Source organism: Polyodon spathula, chromosome 23 (assembly GCF_017654505.1).
Source record: "Polyodon spathula isolate WHYD16114869_AA chromosome 23, ASM1765450v1, whole genome shotgun sequence".
NCBI lineage: Eukaryota > Metazoa > Chordata > Actinopteri > Acipenseriformes > Polyodontidae > Polyodon > Polyodon spathula.
This window is the reverse complement of record NC_054556.1, coordinates 16612164-16637112: the sequence shown is the minus strand read 5'-3', so window position 1 is coordinate 16637112 and position 24949 is coordinate 16612164. Positions and strand designations below refer to the sequence as shown.

General features: G+C 40.3%; 1 protein-coding gene and 1 long non-coding RNA gene across 4 annotated transcripts; one reads left to right on the top strand and one right to left on the bottom strand.

Moving 5' to 3' along the window:
- Positions 1-5265: 5265 nt before the first annotated feature.
- LOC121297926 lies at positions 5266-11966 on the bottom strand. The gene is made up of 2 exons (XR_005947240.1): positions 11911-11966; positions 5266-6909 (listed from the first exon to the last, which is right to left on the bottom strand). It is a non-coding gene; the product is annotated as an uncharacterized LOC121297926 (long non-coding RNA).
- A 442-nt stretch (positions 11967-12408) lies between these two features.
- Positions 12409-23553, top strand: LOC121297905 (E3 ubiquitin/ISG15 ligase TRIM25-like). 3 transcript variants are annotated; one of them, XM_041224534.1, is made up of 4 exons: positions 12409-12482; positions 18949-19547; positions 21118-21753; positions 22833-23553. In XM_041224534.1, exons 2-4 carry the CDS (start codon positions 18957-18959, stop codon positions 23001-23003), a joined length of 1398 nt encoding a protein of 465 aa, XP_041080468.1. In that variant the 5' UTR covers positions 12409-12482; positions 18949-18956; the 3' UTR covers positions 23004-23553. The 3 variants fall into 3 exon arrangements, 2 of the variants coding, with proteins under 2 accessions (XP_041080468.1, XP_041080467.1); XR_005947238.1 differs by lacking the exon at positions 12409-12482 and having other exon boundaries at positions 18715-19547; positions 22833-23203; positions 23324-23553; XM_041224533.1 differs by lacking the exon at positions 12409-12482 and having other exon boundaries at positions 18715-19547; positions 22833-23024; positions 23145-23553.
- Positions 23554-24949: the final 1396 nt, after the last annotated feature.

Here is a 24949-nt window from a genome sequence, read left to right as displayed (position 1 = left end):
GAAAATTGCAAACGTAATACCGATCCACAAAAAGGGAAACAAAACTGAACCAGGTAACTACAGACCAGTAAGCCTGACTTCTATTATATGCAAACTTATGGAAACTATAATAAGATCCAAAATGGAAAATTACCTATATGGTAACAGGGTCCTGGGAGACAGTCAACATGGTTTTAGGAAAGGGAGATCATGTCTAACTAACTTGCTTGATTTTTTGGGATGAGGATGCAACATCGATAATGGATAATTGCAAAGCATATGATATGACATGGTTTATTTAGATTTCCAGAAAGCTTTTGACAAAGTCCCGCACAAAAGATTAATTCTCAAACTGAACGCAGTTGGGATTCAAGGAAACACATGTACATGGATTAGGGAGTGGTTAACATGTAGAAAACAGAAAGTACTGATTAGAGGAAAAACCTCAGAATGGAGTGTGGTAACCAGTGGTGTACCACAGGGATCAGTATTAGGTCCTCTGCTATTCCTAATCTACATTAATGATTTAGATTCTGGTATAGTAAGCAAACTTGTTAAATTTGCAGATGACACAAAAGTAGGAGGAGTGGCAAACACTGTTGCAGCAGCAAAGGTCATTCAAAATGATCTAGACAAGATTCAGAACTGGGCAGACACATGGCAAATGACATTTAATAGAGAAAAGTGTAAGGTACTGCACGCAGGAAATAAAAATGTACATTATAAATATCTTATGGGAGATACTGAAATTGGAGAAGGAATCTTTGAAAAAGACCTGAGTTTTTGTAGACTCAGAAATGTCTTCATCTAGACAATGTGGAGAAGCTATAAAAAAGGCTAACAAGATGCTCGGATACATTGTGAAAAGTGTTGAATTTAAATCAAGGGAAGTAATGTTAAAACTGTACAATGCACTTGTAAGACCTCATCTTGAATATTGTGTGCAGTTCTGGTCACCTCGCTATAAAAAAGATATTGCTGCTCTAGAAAGAGTGCAAAGAAGAGCGACCAGAATTATTCCGGGCTTCAAAAGCATGTCATATGCAGACAGGCTAAAAGAATTGAATCTGTTCAGTCTTGAACAAAGAAGACTACGTGGCGACCTAATTCAAGCATTCAAAATTCTAAAAGGTATTGACAGTGCCGACCCAAGGGACTTTTTCAGCCTGAAAAAAGAAACAAGGACCAGGGGTCACAAATGGAGATTAGAAAAAGGGGCATTCAGAACAGAAAATTGGAGGCACTTTTTTACACAGATAATTGTGAGGGTCTGGAATCAACTCCCCAGTAATGTTGTTGAAGCTGACACCCTGGGATCCTTCAAGAAGCTGCTTGATGAGATTTTGGGATCAATAAGCTACTAACAACCAAACGAGCAAGATGGGCCGAATGGCCTCCTCTCGTTTGTAAACTTTCTTATGTTCTTATGTTCTTAAGAAGCATATAGCTCCTGCTGCAAGCCTGACTCTGCTGATCGTGGAGGTCGGCGTAAGAGAGCTCCAAGGGCCTGCAGTCCTTGACACCGCTGGTTACCACACTCCATTCTGAGGTTTGTCCTCTAATCAGTACTTTCTGTTTTCTACATGTTTACCACTCCCTAATCCATGTACATGTGTTTCCTTGAATCCCAACTGCGTTCAGTTTGAGAATTAATCTTTTGTGCGGGACTTTGTCAAAAGCTTTCTGGAAATCTAAATAAACCATGTCATATGCGTTGCAATTATCCGTTAGCGATGTTGCATCCTCAAAAAAATCAAGCAAGTTAGTTAGACACGATCTCTCTTTCCTAAAACCATGCTGACTGTCTCCCAGGACCCTGTTACCATATAGGTAATTTTCCATTTTGGATCTTATTATAGTTTCCATAAGTTTGCATATAATAGAAGTCAGGCTTACTGGTCTGTAGTTACCTGGTTCAGTTTTTCAGTTTTCCAGTCTGTCTGTACCACCCCTGTGTCAAGAGACTGCTGCATGATCTTGGTTAGCGGTTTGTAAATTACTTCTTTCATTTCTTTGAGTACTACTGGGAGGATCTCATCCGGCCCAGGGGATTTGTTTATTTTAAGAGCTCCTAGTCCCTTTAACACTTCTGCCTCAGTTATGCTAAAGTTATTTAAAACTGGATAGGAACTGGATGACATGTGGGGCATGTTGTCAGTATCTTCCTTTGTAAAAACTTGTGAAAAGTAATCATTTAATATATTTGCTATTTTTTTTTTTCTTCCTCTACGATTTTGCCATTTGTATCTCTTGTATCTCATTTAATCTCCTCTTTGAATGTTTGCTTGCTGTTATAATATTGGAAAAACATTTTGGAATTGGTTTTAGCTCCCTTAGCAATGTTCATTTCTATTTCAGATTATTGTGCTCACCGTCTGAATCTGGCGGTCTATAGCATGCTCCTATTATTATGCCCTTTGAATTTTTGTCCGTTATTCTGACCCATATTGATTCGGTTTTATTTTCTTTGTCCAGGTTTAACACCTGGGCTTCAAGACTGTTTCTTATGTATAACGCTACCCCTCCTCCTCTTCTGTCCTGCCTGTCTTTCCTATACAGTGTATACCCACAAATATTATATTCGTCCCCATCACTCTCAGACAACCACGTTTCTGTAACACCTGTCACATCATAGTTACCTGTTAGTGCAGTAGCTTCAAGTTCTAGAATTTTGTTTCTGATACTTCTAGCATTTAGATAAATAAATTTAATGGTTGTCTTACCTGAGTTGTTGTTCTTGTTTTGATGCGGTCTCCCTTCTGTTTTTTTGTTGATTTCTCCCCCCTTCCTTTCTAGTTTAAATGCTTCTGAACCTGCTCGAGGATTTTTTCTCCAAGTAGACTGGTTCCCTTGTTATTTAAATGCAGTCCATCCCGGCTATACAGATAGTCCTCGTTGTAGAATGTGGTCCAATGATCAAGATAGGTGAAGCCTTCCCATGTGCACCACGTCTTCAGCCATGCGTTTTGATTAATTATTTCCAGCTGTCCATATGGTCCTTTGCAAGGTGCCGGTAGTATACCAGAAAATACCAGTTTTGGTTTTCTCTTTTAATTTCCTTCCTAGCTCTCTGAATTTGTTTTGCAGGGATTTTGGTCTGTCTCTTCCAATGTTGTTTGTACCGATGTGGTCGACTACTACCAGGTCGTCTCCTGTTCGTTCTAGGAGCCTGTCCACGTTCTCAGTGATGTGTTGACCAAGGCTCCCGGAAGGCAGCACACTGTTGTAGTAAGGGGGTCCAAACTGCGAATTGAACTTGCTGTGTTTCTCAATATGGAGTCCCCAGCAATCATGACCTCCCTTCTTTTTGCTGTCTGGTCACCACTGTCAATAGGATCCTGGATGTTGTTCCTTTCATTCTCTTGTTGTTGGTTGTGCTCATCAAAATTCTTAAGTGACTCAAATCTGTTGGTTGTTTTGATTTCTGGTGGTTGTGTTTGACAAAGTTTATTTTTTTCCCTGCTTCTGCCTACCTGAACCCAGCTGTTCTGACCTTCTATCTCCCTGGTGGCTTTCAGTCTGTTAGGGGTGATGCAGACTTCCATGAATTGTGGGTGTGCCAGTTCCTCAAGATCCTGTTGCTGTCTTACTTCTTCCAGCTTCATTTCCAGCATACTTACTAGTTTATGCAAATCCTGGATCGCGTGGCACTTTACGCACTTTGTTTGTTATCAGAAAAACACACGCAGCTGTTTGACTCTGAGCTGCTGCTGTGTTTCCCCAATGTCCTCTGTTTTCTGATTAAAGCAATTCAAGATGCAATTTCTCCTTTCTGCTTCTAAACTGCTCTGTACTTTTCCACTCGCTGTCGCTTTAATTAGGGTCAGTAACCTGGCCAGGTTAAAACTAAATTTCCCATAGTTCCTTGCTATCACCCTCTGTTCATCCTCTCTCCCCATTGGCTCATTTAGATATCTACTCCTCCAATCTCAGAGCTCCTTGGAAGCCAGTACCGGTATTTAAGCTGGCTGGCTAGGCCAGGGGAGAACTCCCTTTTCTCTTGAGGAATCCATTTTACAAATAAACACTGGTGCATCCATTTACTCTTTTCATAATCTTGAACTTTGTCTAAACCGTTCTTTTTTTGTTTACACTGTTACTTTTTTAAGTTTAGTTGCTGTTCAAGGTCTGTTTAGAGTTTGTTTTTGGTAGCATGTTCAGTCACCATTTTGTTCCTGATTCTCCTGATATTTTCCAAACGGCTGTTCACCACTCAACCCGGTACTACTCAACAGACTCACCATTTTCTACGATCGCTATTTTTTCATCAATCTTCATCCATCATCATCAGTACAGGACTCTATTCGGGACTTCATTATTTGTTGGTTATTCCTTTTGTTTGCTGTTTTGTTTTCTACTTTACTTTGATACTTTGCTTCCTGTAGTTTTGGTTTTGTTTTTTTGTTACTTTGGATTACATGTGCATTGCGTCACTGGACTTGTTAGGCCTAAATTTCATTTATCATCCATTGCCATTAAGACTTAGTAATTGTTTTCCCCATATACTTATTCATTCACCTTTGTCTTTTTGGCCTGTCAGTGTGTTGGTTTTGTATTGATGTGGTGTGTGTGTGTGTGTGGGGGGGGGTTTATTGGAGGCCCACCAGACACCACATTCATTTCGCTTTAGTGTTAGTTTGTTTGGATGTTTGTTTAGTTCATGTTACTTTCTTACTCACCTGTACCTTCCACTAAATGTTCTCTGCAATAAGCTGTTGTCCTTATATTTCATTTATTACATTATAGTTCACAACAATAAACCGTTTGTTCGTGAAATTGACACCTCTGACGTCCCTGCTTTTGCTGTCTGCCACTCTTGCTGACTTAGTTAGGTATAGATATTGGGCCAGTAGTATCTCCTTAGGGAGGACAGTACAACTACTTCTCAGCTGTGCAGAGTGATCATTCCAATGTCATTGGCCCTACATTAGGATTTCAGGGTCTACATTGGCCCGACTGTAAATTGAGTTTGAGACTCCTGATATGGATGGTGTGGAATTTAATACATTAACAAAGTGACATTATTCACCAGCTTTCATTAGACTCTATGAAGCAGAGTGAGTTAATTCTATGTAGAGAGTGTAGAATTCAATATGTTAATGTGACATTATTCAGCAGCTTTCATTTGACTTTATAAAGCTAAATGAGTTCATCCTATAGGACGATGATGCTACACTTGAGGCCAGAGCTGTACAGTTTAACACAGACACCTCACAGAAACATACAGCAGTGTATTAGGAACAACAGTGATGCAAGAATCTCACCCACCCAGCTTTGAGTCCAAAGTCAAATGTTTCATTTTTATTATTTTTTTTTAATTATTAGTGCCAAGATACACGTTCAAACAAACACACCTGAAATGGAAAATAGATATTCATATTCCTGTGCCTCCATACTTGCGGTTTCAAATCAGGATTTGGGTGCTCAGGGTTGAGTTCAATTCCTATTTTTCAATTCCTTTTTAAAATCAATTCCTTCAAAGCAATTGGATTTTATATTTTATAGATATAATAATTGTTGTGACTATTGCTTTCATTTGAAGGCAATTTAATTGACAAACAAACAGCAAGTTCTTCAGTTGAAGCCATTTGTTGCCGCTGAAAATGAGAAGCTTGTTTTAACAGAACTCTGCTGATTGTGATTTTGATCAATGATGACGTCGTGCAATTCATTAAAAGGGAATTGAAATTGAGATTTCAGAAAGGAATTGAAAAAAAAGGAACTGACCTCCAACCTGACTTGCTATGCGACCAGTCATGCTTCCAACCCTGCAGTACTTGAGTAAAAAAAACACACAGAGCACTTTACATCGTTTCTTGTATCTTGAGAATCGCTTACCCAATTGTGATGAAACTTGCTATTAACATTATTTAACATTAATGATTGTAAACAAGAACATATGCAAACATTAATGAGTCATTTAGCAGATTTTTATCAAAAGCTAATTACAGAGACGAGGGGGTGAACTGGCATTATCAACAACTGCTCTTGCAGAGTCACTTACAACAGGACCTTGGTTTTTACATCTCTTCTGAAGGACTGAGCATAAGGGCTTGCTGTGTGGTCACACATACAGTGAGTCAGTGGCTAAGCTTGGATTGGACTGGGAACCTCCTGGTAACTAACAAGCCCCTTTCTATAACCACTGGACCACCATAATAAAAAAAAAAAAAATGTACAAAAAAAAACCCCAAAACATTTTCCGCTACTTCAACACAGTTTCCTGTTTGCATTGATGAGCTTTGAGCTGGTTGGAGGTGAATCTGCCCCCACAGTGACCGCACTGATATGGCTTGTCTCCGGTGCTTAGTCAGGGTCCTAGCTCATGTGAAACTCTTCCCGCACTGCTCACATTGAAACTGTTTCTCTCCTGTATGAGTGCGCTGATGCGTCTTCAGATTGTCTAGCTGACTGAAGCTCTTCTTGCAATCGCTGCACTGAAACGGCTTCTCTCCTGTGTGAGTACGCTGATGGTCTTCAGATTCTCCAGCTGGCTGAAGCTCTTCCCGCAGTCCGAGCAGCGGAACTGTTTCTCTCCGGTGTGAGAGCGCCGGTGGGTTCTCAGGTTCCTGGAGTGAATGAAGCTCTTCTCACAGTCTGGACACTTGTAGGGGGTTTCCCCAGTGTGAATTCTCCAGTGTTCTTTGAGGTTGCCCAGCTGGGCGAAAATCTTCTCGCATTCGCTACACTGATGGGGTTTGTCTCCAGTGTGAGTGCGCTGGTGTGTTTTGAGTGCCCAGAGTGAGTGAAGGCCCGCCCACATTCGCGGCAGTGGTGGGAGGTGACAGAGAGGTTTGTTTCTTTGCTTATCATGACCTCGATCTCGTTGGTGTCTTCCCGTTTAACAGTCATTGGTTCGAATTCGGCGTTGCCCATGGCGACAGGGGATTCCAATTCGGGTGCCTTCTCTTTGAGCAGGACGAACTCCATCTTTTCAAAAATAAATAAAAAGACAAAACTTCATATTAGTGACAGCACTGGAAGAGACATTATATATATATATATATATATATATATATATATATATATAGACACATACACAGCTCTGGAAAAAATTAGAGAGACAACTGCAAACTTATCAGTTTCTCTGGTTTTACTATTTATAGGTATGTGTTTGGGTAAAATTAACATTTTTTTTTTATTCTATAAACTACTGACAACATTTCTCCCAAACTCCAAATAAAAATATTGTCATCTAGAGCATTTATTTGCAGAAAATGACAACTGGTCAAAATAACAAAAAAGATGCAGTGTTGTCAGACCTCAAATAATGCAAAAAAAATAAGTTAATATTCATTTTTAAACAACACAATACTAATGTTTTAACTTAGGAAGAGTTCAGAAATCAATATTTGGTGGAATAACCCTGATTTTCAATCACAGCTTTCATGCGTCTTGGCATGCTCTCCACCAGTCTTTCACATTGATGTTGATTTAAGAAAAATTTGCAATGGTCTCTTAATTTTTTCCAGAGCTGTGTGTGTGTGTATATATATATATATATATATATATATATATATATATATATATATATATATATATATATATATATATATATTAGTGTATTATAAGTATTTATAGGAGTGTAGCAATTCATTGTGTATTGGTGGATCATGATACTTTCTTGCATATCAGTTAGACTGGACTGGAATTATATTTTAACCTCCGTTAGACCGTACTGGATTGACATTGCAGGGATGGTAATAAGACTCCTATTGCACTTGCGTAGCAGTGTCACCCAGTCCAGGTTTTATTACCAGCTTGATTAGATCCAGTGTGTCTAGGTAACAAGCTTAGGTGTCTTATTAAATGCCTAGTGAAACCAGGAATAGATTTAACTGCTATGCAACTGTCTTTTTTTCCAAGTTTCACGTAAAAATGTTTTTTCCCCCTCAGTTTACCATAATTTGTTGTGCTTTTACTATGGGAAACTTTTTTATAAAGGGTAGTTAACCCGGTTTCTGAATAAGCTTTACTACACCTCTGTGCTGTACAATACTTCACTGTGTTTTGTGATACATCCCTATGTTTTACCAAACCTCTCTGTGCTTTTCAATGCTTTACTTTTCTTTACCAGACCTCTCTGTGCTTTTCAATGCTTCCCTATGCTTTACCAGACCTATCTGTGTTTTACAGTGCTTCACTATGCTTTACTACAGACAAAAGTCAATTTACAGCTAACACAGTTGTGTATCAAATATATGTTGATAGAGGCAACTGATTTTGTTCCATACAAAAACAAAACAATTGTGTATTGTATATGAAATGAATGACTCACTTACTGACTTGTAATTGAAATATATGAATGACTATGTAAATATTATATATATATATACACACACACACACACACACAGACGTCCTCAAATTTGTTGGTACTTACAGCTCTTTGAAATAATGCTTCATTCCTCCTGAAAAGTGATGAAATTAAAATCTATTTTATCATGTATACTTGCCTGCCTTTGGTATGTCATAGAATAAAGCAAAGAAGCTCTGAAAATAGATGAAGTATTGCTTATTCTACAAAGATATTCTAAAATGGCCTGGACACATTTGTTGGTACCCCTTACAAAAGATAATAAATAATTGGATTATAGTGATATTTAAAACTAATTAGTTTCTTTAATTAGTATCACGCATGTCTCCAATCTTGTAATCAGTCATTCAGCCTATTTAAATGGAGAAAAGCAGTCACTGCTGTTTGGTATCATTGTGTGCACCACACTGAACATGAACCAAAGAAAGCAAAAGAGAGTTGTCTATCAGAAAGAAAATAATAGACAAGCATGGTAAACGTAAAGGCTACAAGACCATCTCCAAGCAGCTTGATGTTCTGTTGCAAATATTATTAAGAAGTTTAAGGTCCATGAAACTGTGGCAACCTCCCTGGGCGCGACCGCTAGAGGAAAATCGACCCCAGATTAAATAGAAGGATAGTGTGAATGGTAGAAAAAGTACCAAGGATAACTGCCAAAGAGATACAAGCTGAACTCCAAGGTGACGGTACGTCAGTTTCTGATCGCACCATCCGTCGCTTTTTGAGCGAAAGTGGGCTCCATGGAAGAAGACCCAGGAGGACTCCACTTTTGAAAGAAAAACTAAAAAGGCAGACTGGAATTTGCTTGACAAGCCCCAGTCCTTCTGGGAGAATGTCCTTTGGACAGATGAGTCAAAACTGGAGCTTTTTGTTAAGTCACATCAGCTCTATGTTCACAGACGAAAAAATGAAGCTTTCAAAGAAAAGAACACCATACCTACAGTGAAACATGGAGGAGGCTCGGTTATGTTTTGGGGCTGCGTTGCTGCGCCTGGCACAGGGTGCCTTGAATCTGTGCAGGGCACAATGAAATCTCAAGACTATCAAGGCATTCTGAGCGAAACGTACTGCCCAGTGTCAGAAAGTTCTGTCTCAGTCGCAGGTCATGGGTCCTCCAACAGGATAATGACCCAAAACACACAGCTAAAAGCACCCAAGAATGGATAAGAACAAAACATTGGACTATTCTGAAGTGGCCTTCTATGAGTCCTGATCTGAATCCTATCGAACATCTATGGAAAGAGCTGAAATGTGCAGTCTGGAGAAGGCACCCATCAAACCTGAGACAGCTGGAGCAGTTTGCTCAGGAATAGTGGGCCAAACTACCTGTTAACAGGTGCAGAAGTCTCATTGAGAGCTACAGAAAACTTCTGATTGCAGTGATTGCCTCTAAAGGTTGTGCACCAAAATATTAGGTTAGCGGTCCCATCATTTTTGTCCCTGCCATTTTCATTTTTTTATTATTTACAATATTATGTTGAATAAAAAAATCAAAAGCAAAGTCTGATTTCTATTAAATATGGAATAAACAATGGTGGATGCCAATTACTTTTGTCAGTTTCAAGTTATTTCAGAGAAAATTGTGCATTCTTTGTTTTTTGTGGAGGGGTACCAACAAATTTGAGCACGTCTGTGTATGTATATGTGTATATATATATAGCTCTGGAAAAAATTAAGAGACCACTGAAAATTTTTCTTAAATCAGCATCTCTACATGTATGGCAGCCATTCCATTCCAGTGTCTGTTGAATTCCAACACAGGCACACCTCATTCTACTGAATGAGGTACTGATTAGGGGATCACCTGAACCAAATCTTATTAATGAGGAAAAGTATAAAAACCACTCCTTTGGTCATCACTATCCTCTTGCAATAGGACCAGCTGGATGGCAAAACAGTGCTAGTAGTACCTCAAAAGTAATTGGAATAAAAAAATAACTATTGACCATGCCCAAAGAGTTGAGTGAAGAAAAGAAGGGTTCAATTCTGGCTTTACTGGCAGAGGGATACAGTGGGCGTCGGGTTGCTTCCATCCTTAAAATTTCAAAGACGACGGTTCATAAGAACAAGGTCAAGCAGCACACACTGGGGACAACAAAGCTACAGACCGGCAGAGGGCAAAAACGACTCTCCACTGACCGGGATGACCGCCAACTCATTCGAATGTCACTCCGCAAACGTAGGATGACATCAAGTGACCAACAAAATGAATGGCAAACGGCAGCTGGGGTGAAGTAAACGGCGAGGACGGTTCGAAACAGGCTCCTAGGGGCAGGGCTGAAGTTGTGCAAAGCTAGAAAAAAGCCCTTCATCAATGAGAAGCAAAGAAGAGCCAGGCTGAGGTTTGCAAAAGACCATAAGGATTGGACCGTAGAGGACTGGAGTAAGGTCATCTTCTCTGATGAGTCCAATTTTCAGCTTTGCCCAACACCTGGTCGTCTAATGGTTAGACGGAGACCTGGAGAGGCCTACAAGCCACAGTGTCTTGCACCCACTGAAATGTGGTGGAGGATCAGTGATGATCTGGGGGTGCTTCAGCAAGGCTGGAATCGGGCAGATTTGTCTTTGTGAAGGACGCATAAATCAAGCCAAGTACAAGGTTGTCCTGGAAGAAAACTTGCTTCCTTCTGCTCTGACAATGTTCCCCAACTCTGAGGATTGGTTTTTCCAGCAGGACAATGCTCCATGCCACACAGCCAGGTCAATCAAGGTGTGGATGGAGGACCACCAGATCAAGACCCTGTCATGACCAGCCCAATCTCCAGACCTGAACCCCATTGAAAACCTCTGGAATGTGATCAAGAGGAAGACGGATGGTCACAAGCCATCAAACAAAGCCGAGCTGCTTGAATTTTTGCCCCAGGAGTGGCATAAAGTCACGCAACATCAATGTGAAAGACTGGTGGAGAGCATACCAAAACGCATGAAAGCTGTGATTGAAAATCAGGGTTATTCCACCAAATATTGATTTCTGAACTCTTCCTAAGTTAAAACATTAGTATTGTGTTGTTTAAAAATGAATATGAACTTATTTTCTTTGCATTATTCGAGGTCTGACAACACTGCATCTTTTTTGTTATTTTGACCAGTTGTCATTTTCTGCAAATAAATGCTCTAAATGACAATATTTTTATTTGGAATTTGGGAGAAATGTTGTCAGTAGTTTATAGAATAAAACAAAAATGTTCATTTTACCCAAACACATACCTATAAATAGTAAAACCAGAGAAACTGATAATTTTGCAGTGGTCTCTTAATTTTTTCCAGAGCTGTGTGTGTGTATATATATATATATATATATATATATATATATATATATATATATATATATATATATATACACACACACAGTTTGTATTTGCTAAAAATATTTAGTGTATATTTTATTCGACATGTATAAGCTTTCAGAATAGAAATAAGAATTAAAAAAAAAAAAAACATTTGCAATAAAAGAAAGTGCGTTTTATTATTTAACGACAACAACATAGTCAACAGTAAACTGTCTCGTCTGCGTGCAACACATCGAAGAACGAAAGCAGTTTGTTAAAAAAAAAAAAAAAAAAAAAGATTATTATTGCATTGTTATACTGAAATACCGAATTCATTTGTATTTACCTTACTTCCTTCTCCCCCTCTTTCTCTCTCGCTCAAGCTTCCGGTTGTCAGCAAAGGCGTCTGGGACTTCGAGGAGCAAACAGCCGGCCGCGGTGCCTCTGGGAGTTGTAGTTGTTAAGCGAATCGCATCGTTGGTGTGATTGAAAGGGAGTAAAGGCGTAGAAAAACAAAACCGACGCTTTTCAGGAGACATGGAAAAGCAAGAGCACATACATGTAATAGAGGACAGAGAGAAACCCAAAGTCAGAGAGCTCATGTTAATGTAGTTTTGTAACTCTTCTGTATTTATTAATTGACAGTTTAATGCACCCGTTTGCTCTTTGTGAAAATGATTAACCTTGAGTGTATAATAGCTGTGCATCTTATTTCGTAATAAACTATTTAAATATGAATCTTGCATTGTACGCTAAGCCATCTATAGCTCCTAATGTATGGCTTTAAATTTGTGAAAAAAGTGTTTTGAAGTGTGATGTTATTTTGAATAATTAAATTATTTATGTGTCTACCTGTTGTGTCTGACGCAGTGGATGTTGGGTGCGGTTGGCTAGGAGCCGGGTGAGCGCTGCTGAAAGGTATGTTACAGTTGTTTTCATGTATTTTGTTGTGGTGATATGTTTGTTTTTTATTAGTGTTTTTTTTTTATTATTTTGTGTTAATATCCGAGCTTCCTTTGTCAGCAGTATCACTTCAGGAGGCAGGGCTCATCCAAACTTTTTTTTTGAAAAGTTAACTCACAGGCGTGGGGTTAAAACATCTACAGAGGAATCCATTGTTGTTGTTTTATAAAGCACTGTAGATTGAGTGTCTGAGGTAGCGTAACAGACCGCGGTAAAGTCAGTTTGACGTTCGAGATTAGTTTGATATTCCCACTGTATAGCGCATACAGACCCTGCATGCGGAACAATTATTATTATTATTATTATTTACAGCCGCTACATAGCTTTCAAAACAACTGGACATTAAATAAGACGAATTTACCTTACTTCCACCAGTTTAACATATTTTAAAACTGAAAGAAGACTCATTATGAATTATTTCACAGCCATTGTTTTACCTGTGAACCCCAGGAATAATTTGTGAAACCCACAGAAACAAATCCAATCCTTGGAAAAAAAAAACATCTATTTTACCATGCAGTTAATAATAATTATAATAGCAAAAATAATATACAAAATAAGAGAAACGGAGAACAATCCATGTCTGTATTTTCCTATGTAAATAACAAATGGAATATAATTAAAGATAATATATTCTTAAAGATAGTGTGTAGTTTATATAGAAACTGTTGCCTCTAACGGATTCCTCCCACTTTAAACGTTTAAAATGCCTGTCCCTAGTATTGTCATTTTGAATATGTTTATGATTATATATATATATATATATATATATATATATATATATATATGTGTGTATGTGTGTGTGTGTGTGTGTGTAAATATTGTAGCGATCTCGATTCCCGCAGGCAGGCGCATCACACAGGGCGAAACAATCCACACACAGACAGATCACTGGCGCGAACCTTGGACCTCTCCCACTAAAGCATAGCGGCAATGCTGCTGTACAAAAGATCTCTCTCTCCCTCTCTCTCTAAGATGTAAACTAATGTGTTTACTGTAAACTAATGTGATCCATCTGCATGAAGTGAAATCTGTTGCTGAAGTGTAATGCTGGCTCCAGGGATCAGCACACACAAAGGCTCCAATGCTGGCTCCGGGAATCAACCCAGTTCGGTCTCCCCTGAGCATCAGTATGACAACCGTCTGGATTGTTCAAGTGGGCACTCTCTGACCTCTGTGTTTCGGCGACTAGCCCACAACACCTCAAGAGGGCTCAACAGTGATTATAGCGTCCCAGCATCACCACCGTCCATCCCCCACTCAGCTCAGCCCAGCTTACTTACCCATACATCAGCGTTGCTTTCTTTCTGTTGTGTTTGAGATCCCCAACCAGAATCTTTCCGTCTCAACCACAGCCAGTTGCTGCTGCTTCAGATAAGTCCTTCACTGTGCGACGGAACTCATGGACACTGACCCCGACATCTCTGAGAAATTGGGTTGTAGCGTGTGCCACAAATCCTCGACAACCCACCTCCACTGGGTAAACTCAGACTCTTCATCCTCGCTGTTCCCCTTCAGCAGCTAGTTGAGCATACTGAAGTTTCTTCCTCTCATACGCCTCATCCACAGCATCCTTCCATGACACTGTTAACTTTACCAGATTAACAAGGTGTGCTGATCCAGACCACAAGACAATATCTAGTCAAAGGTTAGTGGTGGCAATCTCAGGTAGAAAAATAAGCCGTTGACCAACATCTGCCAGCATCTTCCAGTCTCTAGCAGTTTACAGTTGTCCTGGGCAAGGCTTGGTTTTAACACCTTTTCTTGGTGGTTGCTGTCCTGGACGGAGCAATATTGTCTTTTGTGTGTAAGTCTTTGATGGAACTGGTGGCAACTTATTAGTCAGGTTACGCTTGTTTTCCAATGCTAAGGCCAAACATCGCAGCACCTGGTCATGGCTCCAAGTAAACCGTCCTTGACTAAGACCCACCTTACAGCCTGTCAAAATGTGCCTTAATGTTAACATCAATGAAGAGTGAAGCATCTCTCTTATATTTTAGAATTGATGCTACCAATGATTATATCATTTTTGTATCGTCAGATTCAATGAAGTGTTTCAGATGTGGGAGGGATGGGCACACAGTAAAACATTGTCCTAGAAAAGAAAACGAGGATGAGGGGCAGGACGAGGGCAATACAGCAGGCTCGAGTCAGCCTTCGGGTAGTGGTGTTATTGGCCACGGGTGTGTTGAGGATGAGGCTGTGGGAAATGATGAGTCACAGCCGGGTCCCTCTAGTAATGTTAGCAGGCTGATAGTGGAGCTCCTTGACACAGGAGAGGCAGCAGCATTGTGTCCGGTGAAACAGTCTGAGAGCACTACAAGTGCTAGTGGGTCTGACAGGTTGTTTATGGCTGATAACGGTGTAGCTGGAGCACAGGCTCTGGCTCAGAATACAATAAATACAGATACTGAAATAGAGTAAATGCTTTTGAAGCTGTTACTAATGACCGTGTTGGTGAACAAATCGAGTTAGGACATAGGGTAATGAGGGTTTTAAATTACCAAGGAAAAAGAGACAGAAAACATCGCAGATAAAACCATTGCAAAAAAAATGTAATGTGAGAGAGAGAGACAAGTAGCGGTGTTGCTGTGCCTGCAGACTCTCTCTATGAGTCTGCAGAGCCATGTAGTGTACGCACCACAAGCACTGTGATTGAAGAGACAGTGAAGAGGAGTGCAGTCTCTCAGACTCCTGTCTCTCTTCTGAGTCGCAGAAATCCTGTGAAGGGTACAGTGCGCAAAGATTTAAAGACTTCTAGACCAGACAAAAGGAAGGAGAGGAATTCATATAAAAGATTTTTTTCCAAATGTTGATTTAATTTTAAATTCTGTACGGTTCTTAAGGAAAAGCGCATCTGCTCTGAAAGTCTTTAGTGCACAGGAGTGCTCTGGGAGTCTTTAGTGCACAGGAGTGCTCTGGAAGTCTTTAGTATACGCTCCTGATGAACATCACCAGTAAACTGTGTAAAACTTTGACTACATAGAGCTAAGATATTTAGTTCCTTTAGTATTTTTTTTTCAGTCTGCTTGTTTGTTTTTCTATATCAGTGTTTTTCCTTTTTCAATTTTCCATTGAGCCATTTCAAAATTGGGAGCTTAAATATGAATGGCTGCAGAAACTCCCCTGAAAGGGATGCTGTTATTGAACTTATTAAACAGAAACAATGAGATGCTACCTTTCTGCAAAAAACCCATATAGATATGGCAAATCAGTCAGATTGGGGAAAAAGACTGGAAAGGTGATGTTTATTTTAGTAACTGCACACATTTCAGTGCAGGGGTGGCTGTTTTATTTTCTGAAAAGTGTAATCCTGTTTCTGTCACAATTAATGATTTTATAAAGGGGTGTTTGCTTAAAGTGAAGGGAAGGTGTTTTGTATTAATATGTAGCTCCAACTGACAGCAAAGAAAGAACAAAGAAATTCCTTCAAGAGTTAGAAAACATTTTATCAGACTGTAAATTAGAAGAGTTGTCGTTTTTTAGGTGGTGACTTTAATTGTACTGTTAATGATATAACTAATTTAGAATAGGAATAATTTAGAACCACATTCTCATCTGCCAGAGAGCTTTTAAAAATGTTTTTAAGTGTTTTGAACTAGTAGATGTTTGGAGGAATTTTAATGAGAGAAGTCGGCAGCACACTTGGGCAAAGGCAAATGGCATTGATATTTCTTTGGCTAGATTAGACCGTTTCTATAGTTTTAACATTGTTTTAATATTTTTCAGGTTTGTTTTATCTCTCCCATGATCAGTTTCGTTACCTGTATTGTTCTAATCCCCTTTGGGAAAGTGCACAGCTCTCACTGGCATTCTGACTCCAATTTAGTCAATGATGGACAATTTAAAATATTTTCTTTTCTTTTGGGAGAAGTGGAGAGCACAGAAAGCTGCTTTCCATCCTCTTTGGCAATGGTGGGAAGTGGGAAAAGTGGAAATCCGATGTTTTTGTCAGCAGTACACTAGAAATGTTAGTCTCAGTGAAGCCATACAAGAGCTGGAGGAGGACATCCTTGAGCTGCAGCGAGCTCTGGAGTCCTGCCCTAGTAGTAGATTAATTTAGAGCCTGAAAGTAGAAAAAATGGGTTTGCATATCTGCTGGACACAAAGGTGCGGGGTACACTAGTGAGGTCACGCTTCCAGCGTCTGATGGAGATGGATGCACCATTCAGTACTTTTTTCGGCTGGAGAAAAAAGGAAAGAGTAAGGTGATCGACTGCTATTAATATATATATATATATATATATATATATATAATATATATATATAGATATAGATATAGATATAGATAGATAGATAGATATATTTTTTTCTACTCCTACTGATGAAATTTATTTTTCAATCCTGAAATTATACATATTGTAATATGATGGGTTTTTTTGTACTGAGAAGCAATTGTTTTTCAAAAGTTTATCTATCTATCTATCTATCTATCTATCTATCTATCTATATCTATCTATCTATCTGTCTCTATCTATCTAAACATAATCTTTTATATATTTTTGTTTATAATAAAAATTTCTCCTCCCTCCCCCAGATCAATAGTTTGTGTCCCTTCCAGAATTTGCAAACTGGCAGATCATTGCACACACACACACAGAAACTGACAGGTCAGCACATACACACACACACACACACACACACACACAGAACTGTTACAGATCAGTGCACACACACACACACACACACACACACACACACACACACACACACAGAAACTGACAGATCAGCACACACACACACAGACACACACACACACACACTCACACACACACACACAACTGACAGATCACACACACACACACACACAGAAACTGACAGATCAGCACACACACACAATACTGTGAGAGATCAGCACACACACACAAACTGACAGATCAGCACACACACACAAAATGTGACAGATCAGCACACACACACACACAGAGAAATTGACATATCAGCACACACACACACACACACGCAGAAACCGTGACAGATCAGTGCACACACACAGAAACTGTGACAGATCAGCGCACACACACACACAGAAACTGTGACAGATCAGCGCACACACACAGAAACTGTGACAGATCATCACACACACACACACACAGAAACTGTGACAGATCAGCGCACACACACAGAAACTGTGACAGATCATCACACACACACACACACACACACACACACAGAATCTATGACAGATCAGCGCACACATACACACAGAAACTGACAGAGCAGCGCACACACACAGAAACTGTGACAGATCAGCACACACACACACACACAAACTGTGACAGTCGCTCACTGAAACGCAGACACACACACACACACACACACACTTAGAAACACTTAAGGGTGAATGTTGAGATTGTGAAACTTACTAGGTCTCTTTATTACTTCTTTGAGAGAAAAGGCAAACCTCCACTTGGCTGATAAATGCTTGGATGAATTGTGCCTGTGGGAGAGGGGACTATGAGAGAGTACAAAGAGAGTGAGAGAGAATGGAGTGTCAGGCACAGTACAAGCAGGAATCAGGAGTGAGAGAGAATGGAGTGTCAGTGCACAGTACAAGCAGGAATCAGGAGTGAGAGAGAATGGAGTGTCAGTGCACAGTACAAGCAGGAATCAGGAGTGAGAGGGGAGCACTGCATGGGCTGACAGTCAGTTTCTCTGAGATGGTGACAATTTCTGTCTCTCACAAAGGCATTTCCATTGCTCATTTATCTCTCTGTCTGTTATAGAGCAACAGTTTCCTTTCCCTCAATCTCCAATTCTTTCTCAACTGTGCAATCTTTCAATATATCTTTCTTATAGCCCTGCTAACTCTATATCCTCTTCTCATCTCTCTCCTTTAGCCCTGCTAACTCTATATCATCTTCTCATCTCTCCTATAGCCCTGCTAACTCTATATCCTCTTCTCATCTCTCCTATAGCCCTGCTAACTCTATCCTCTTCTCATCTCTCCTATAGCCGTGCTATCTTTATATCCTCTTCTCTCTCATATAGCCCTGCTAATTCTATATCACCCATGTTGTATTAACTCTGCAATTTGCTGTAGCTCCCACTCTATCTCTGTGTTGTATTAACTCTGCTCTCTGCTGTAGCTTTAACACTAGTTCATGCTAACTCTGCGCTCCTCCTCTCTGCCCTGGCAAAGCCCAGGCCCCTCCTCTAGAGCACAGCCCAGTGTAATTCCAGGAAACCACACACTCTGAGTTTCGTTTCTAGAGTTATCAACCTCTGCCTCTCGCAGTCTCTCTCACTGTCTTCTTTCTGTCTGCGGCTCTGGCATTACACAAAGCCTCTGAACTAAACGTTTGTGTGTCTCATTGGTGATAGTGGCAGTTTCTCTGTGATAGTGAGTTTCCAGATAGTTTTTAGTGATACGGTCTCTCTCTCTCTCTCTCTCTCTCTCTCTCATCTACGTTTCTGGCAGTTCACATAATGGCTGAAGCAAACATTTCCCTGTCTGAGGAGCAGTTCAGCTGCCCGGTGTGTCTGGAGATTCTTAAAGATCCTGTTACCATCCCCTGTGGACACAGTTACTGCATGGAGTGCATTGATTACCACTGGAAACAACCTGAGCAGCGAAATGCCATCAGCTGCCCCCAGTGCCGACTCAACTTCTGTCCTAAACCCATCTTGAGAAAAAACTTCCTCTTGGCTGATGTTGTGGAGAAACTGAAGCAGACGGGATTTAGCCCCGCTCTCTCTGCTCACAGTCTCACCAAGCCTGGACATGTGCCCTGTGACTTCTGCACTGGGCGAAAACTTGGAGCGGTGAGATCCTGTCTGACTTGCAGCGCCTCCTACTGCCAGGAGCACCTCAAACCTCACTTCACTGTCTTGCCTTTCAAGAGGCACCAGCTGGTGGAGGCCACTGGAGATCTGGGGCAGACACTATGCCAGCAGCACCACAGACCACTGGAGGTGTTCTGTAAGACTGACTGGAGCTTTGTGTGTCTACTGTGTGCAGCCACCAAACACAGGAGCCACTGTACAGTCACCCCTGAGGAAGAGCGAGACAGCAAACAGGTGAGCGAGGGCACGGGGAAGGCACTGATTTTCATCAGCTATTACAGGAGCATATCACAGAACCTTTTTGTATCTATCATTTTACATTGTGTCTTCCCCACCACACCATGTCTATCTCCCTATACTGTTTATCTCTATACACTGTGTCTATCTCTGTACACTGTGTCTATCTCTGTGCACTGGTTCTATCTTTGTACACTTGGTCTATCTCTGTACACTGGGTCTATCTGTACGCTGGGTCTATCTCTGTACACTTGGTCTATCTCTGTACACTGGGTCTGTCTCTGTACACTGGGTCTGTCTCTGTACACTGGGTCTGTCTCTGTACACTGGGTCTATCTCTAGCACTGTGTGTATCTCCCATTTCCAATAAGACCCCCCCCCCCACTTCACATCTGACTGGTTAGACGTTAGAGTCTGTGTGAGACTCGATCCAGGTGTTATTAGTTGTATTTTTCGGTTAGATGTAAATCGTTTTTTTTTGGGGGGGGGGGGGCTTTCATTTTTGATATACTGTATGAAATTTGTGTATTTGGTTACTTTCCAAAATGCTTGAGCATTTTTTTTTTCTGTCACAATATGTATAGTAACTGGAGAGTACTTGCACACTTACTTGCAACTTGCAAGCTGTACCTTCTTTGCTTTGCTGTCTTCCACAATGAAATCCCTCTGGTCACAGGCACATTCTTCTGGGGTTTTTGTCTGGAGGCATTTTTGTACCCTTCGCCACAATTTTATTTGAAATCCTCTGTATCTTAACTGTAATATAGCTTTAAACCCCGCTAACATGCCTCCATCTTGTTTGTAATCTCATTTCAAATCTATTTCTTATGATTTTTGTAGTAGGTTTTATTTTTTTTAATAGGAAAAGGGTAAAGTCAGTGTGAATTGATTCACCATTTCCACAGTTTTTCTGGTGTTTTCTGGAGTTTATTGGCTATCTACCAAAAACATTTACAGTGTTTTATCGTGTTTTAACAGATAAAACCAAAAATCAGAAGCCCTAATTATAATTTCGCACTTTCACCATGTTTACTCCTATTATTGTTTTTACCACACATGTACCTTGCTTTCATCGCTTTCTTATGCTAAGTTGAGTAAACCTCACCATGCTTTGCTGCACTGTACTATATGACAATACCACGATACACCATAATAATAATATACCATAAGGGTATCTTCTCTATCTCTCTCTCTATCTCCACTTACACAAGTTTACCAGAGTAAGTTTGCATTGAAATGTTGTAGTTTCACTGTGCTTTCTCCTATATTAACCTTGCTTTTCCTGTGTTCTACTGTTTATACTATGAGTGTATATGCTTCACCATGCTTTCACTGTGCTTCACTACACTATATTTTGATAATACCATGATTTAAACAGTTGGTCTTAGGCAATCTGTGTTTAAATACAGCTTAAATCTGACAAATGTGAGTGTTCTTTCACCTTCATTTGAAAAAGTCCAAACCTTGCTCTAAATTTGGTTGGGGTGAAAATGTACAAAATAATTGGATCCACTAACTTTAAAAACAAGGCCGGTTTGTCAGAGCATGTCTTTTGTTGGTGATGCAGGCAGTGGAGCTGCACTCGTGTGTGTGGTGGAAGGAAGGCATGCAGCTGGCCAAGCAGCTGTACGACATGCTCAAGGCCTGGATTCCCAAGCGAGAGGCCTCTGCCAGCCAGCTGAGGTACATTGCCCAGCAGCTGGAAAGGCTGAGACGAGAAGCAAACTACAGCCGCAAAGTGAGGGGTCTGGCCGCTGTGGGGGCCTTTGTTTCCGCAGTGTGCACTGCAGGCCTGGGTGCGCCACTGCTGGGTGCAGTGGCTGGAAGCGTAGCAGTCACGACGGCTATGACGGCCATATGGGGCATGGCGCAGAGAGTAGAGAGCTTCAAGACCAGCGACTGCATGAAGACCGCCTTGAAGATCACGGAGACTGACAAGGAGGCTGCCAAAGAGGTGGTCGGGCTGATGAAGGAGCTGGACAAGATGGCCGAAAGGATCGCATCCTCTCAAAGGTGTGTCGACAGCCCAGAACCGCTCAGGAAGGAGCACATCTTCACAAGATTAGTCTCCGCAGGGCTGTTCGCTGGTACAACCCTCCTGACTGAGCGAAACGTGAACAAGATGGCCTTCCTGATGAGCAAGCTGGCAAAGAACATGAGGGCCATCGTTGTGACTGGCAAGACAGCGGCCTGTGGACCCAGGGTATGGTGTTTTGGAATAACTCATTTATCTATTTTGTGTGTCTGATTGATTTTCAATCATCACCCTGCCCAACTAGGTTCCCATTGCGGTGACGCCAAAAAATTTTCCACATTTATTCTGAGTGTTGGAGGCTAGTCTGAAGCACTAATCAGGAATGTAAGTCAGTAGGGATGTGCGCATCAGAGCTGTCTGCTTGCCCTTCTGCTGGTGCTCAGTAGTATTTATTGTGAAATCACTGTGCAGGACAGAGCTGTCTGCCTGCCCTTCTGCTGGTGCTCAATAGTGTTGAGTGTGAATAAAATGAAATAGCGCTACAAAACATACGCCGTAGCAATTGTTTAATTTGTTAATTGCTCAACTGTTTGAACTAAAAACATCCATGTCAAAAATGCACATATTTAATATGGGATGATATATTTGTGTTATTTAAAATGTATTCTATGAATCTTTTTATGTATATACTATGTAAATCAGCCCTTAAAAAATTCTGGCATGTGTTTGGTTAAAACCTAATCTCATGACCAAAAATAGTTTTAACTATTGACCAGTGACGCGTTTGTCATTAAAACCGTACATTAACTGTAGTCTGCAAATGACATCATGAAGCCGAGCGCCTTCCCATCTGGAACAAAAATCTATTTTTAATATGTAATAAGAAATGTATGCTACTTCTGTTTCTCAACATCACTGTTGAATAAAATAGAATACAATAACAATATATTATCAAGATATTTTATACTTTCTAATACACCAAAATTGTCCCCTTTTCTAGATATGAAAAAGATGTGATATATGGTAAATATGTTTTATGTATTTAAAATACATAAATGTGTATATATGAAATATATTGTTAATGCTTTTAAGGAGGACACAGCATGCACCATTCTCCTGTCAAAGAGAAACTACATTGGTCAAAATTGCAAATACCTAAACTGAAATAGTGTCACCTGACATCTGAAAAGTGCAACTCTAGTGATAACTTAAAAATACATTTATAATAATAAAAAAGCTTTTAGTTCAGCAGAATGAGTTTCTGTTGTTTGTAAGAGGCTGTTTTTTTTTTTTTGTATCCCCTACAGTTGGTCTTCTCGATAGTTGGGCTGGAATTTGACATCACAGTCTTGGTCAACGCTGCCCTGGAACAGGCCACGAAACAAGGGAATGAGGCCTCCAACATGTTAAGACAAGCGGCAGACCAAATTGAAGAAAGTCTGAAAGAGCTCAAGAACACCCTGGTGAAATTGAGTTAGGTGTGACGCTGTTTGGAACACCCTGGTGAAATTGAGTTAGGTGTGATGCTGTTTGGTACACCCTGGTGAAATTGAGTTAGGTGTGACGCTGTTTGGAACACCCTGGTGAAATTGAGTTAGGTGTGATGCTGTTTGGTACACCCTGGTGAAATTGAGTAAGCTGTGATGCTGTTTGGAACACCCTGGTGAAATTGAGTTAGGTGTGATGCTGTTTGGAACACCCTGATGAAATTGAGTAAACTGTGACGCTGTTTGGAACACCCTGGTGAAATTGAGTTAGGTGTGATGCTGTTTGGAACACCCTGGTGAAATTGAGTTAGGTGTGATGCTGTTTGCAACACAGAGATTGTTTGGATTTCAAATCATTCTGAGCATGGAGGAGCAAATATTGAACACTTATTATGTGATTTTCAGAGATGGGGCATAGAGGCGCCCCCTAGTGACAACAATTAATAACTGTGGTATTTATGTAAACAGAAAACCACAAAATGGATTCATATTTCATTTTGCTTTTTTTTCCAATAAATAAGAATAATTTCCACCATTGATATGTTGCTTATCTTTACATTCCAAAACATGAGGAACTCAATTTACATTTTTTTATAATTTGCTTCTCTTTTTTCCCCCCTCGTTTTTTGGTTAGCTATATAGTTTGTTTTCTTTTAGAATTGATTGAAATATCACTGTGATTAATTAACCTGTGTAAATAATTATTACAATTAAGCAATTGTGTGCATTTCAGGATATTTAAGGGAGCCCAGGTTTTACACTGATGCTTCGACAAAGACCAGTGTGGTCGACACATCAACTTTTTCCTTTATTTTAAATAAAGTGCTTATGTGTAAAATTGTGGAACACAGCTAAGTGTGCGATCATTTATTTTTTTGGAACTTAAATTAATTACCTGCATTTATGATGGCACACTGTATAGAATACTGCACACCTTGTAGAATACCTTATAGAATACTGTCAAATGTGTACGACCTTTCATGTAATTGCTTATCTTAAAATCCTGAACATCCAAGAATATTAGGACTTAAGTGTGTGTGTCTGTCTGTATAGAGCTGCAGTATAGAGGAGCAGTGTGTCTGTGCCTGTCTCTGTGTGTGTCTGTATAGAGCAGCAGTGTGCATGTGTGTGTCTGTGCATGTCAGTGTGTGTGTGTCTGTCTGTATAGAGCTGCAGTATAGAAAAGCAGCGTGCATGTCTGTGTGTGTGTGTCTGTATCGAGCAGCAGTGTTCATCTCTGTGTGTCTCTCTGTATAGAGCAGCAGTGTGCATGTCTGTGTGGGTAGAGAGCAGCAGTGTGCATGTCTGTGCGTGTGTCTGCATAGAGAAGCAGTGTGCATGTCTGTATGTGTCTGTCTGTATAGAGCAGCAGTGTGCATGTCTGTGTGTGTGTCTGTATAGAGCAGCAGTGTGCATGTATGTGTGTGTTGGAAAACATGGATTGAGAATTGATTAGCAGTTTGCTACGCATGTGGACTGGCAGAGCTATACTGGTGTTCTTTTCTGAAAAGAGACTAATATTGCAGATAGCAGACTGTTTGGTTCAAATTGCATGTACTGCTAACCACTGATAGAGACGATGCATCTACAAACTGCCCAACAATGACTGCAAGCTAATGAGATAACAATGCTGTGGACTAGAAGGGAACAGGCTATAAAGACTTCAGAGAGATCAAAAGAGATAATCCCACTGGCATCAAAGGGGGTCTCAAGGAGATAAAAAAGGCAGATGTATGGACCTTTTGTCTCCAGGAGTGTGAAGAATGCGCTGAGTTCAGAGGTTGTCACACTAGACTACACACACAGACACACACACATTAACACTCACACAATAAATTAAATTACCTTGACAATTGGTTAATGTCAGAGAAAGGGGAGGTGGACCATCTATACAGAAGGGTATTTAATGTCATGCAAACGTTGTAATGTTGAGTACT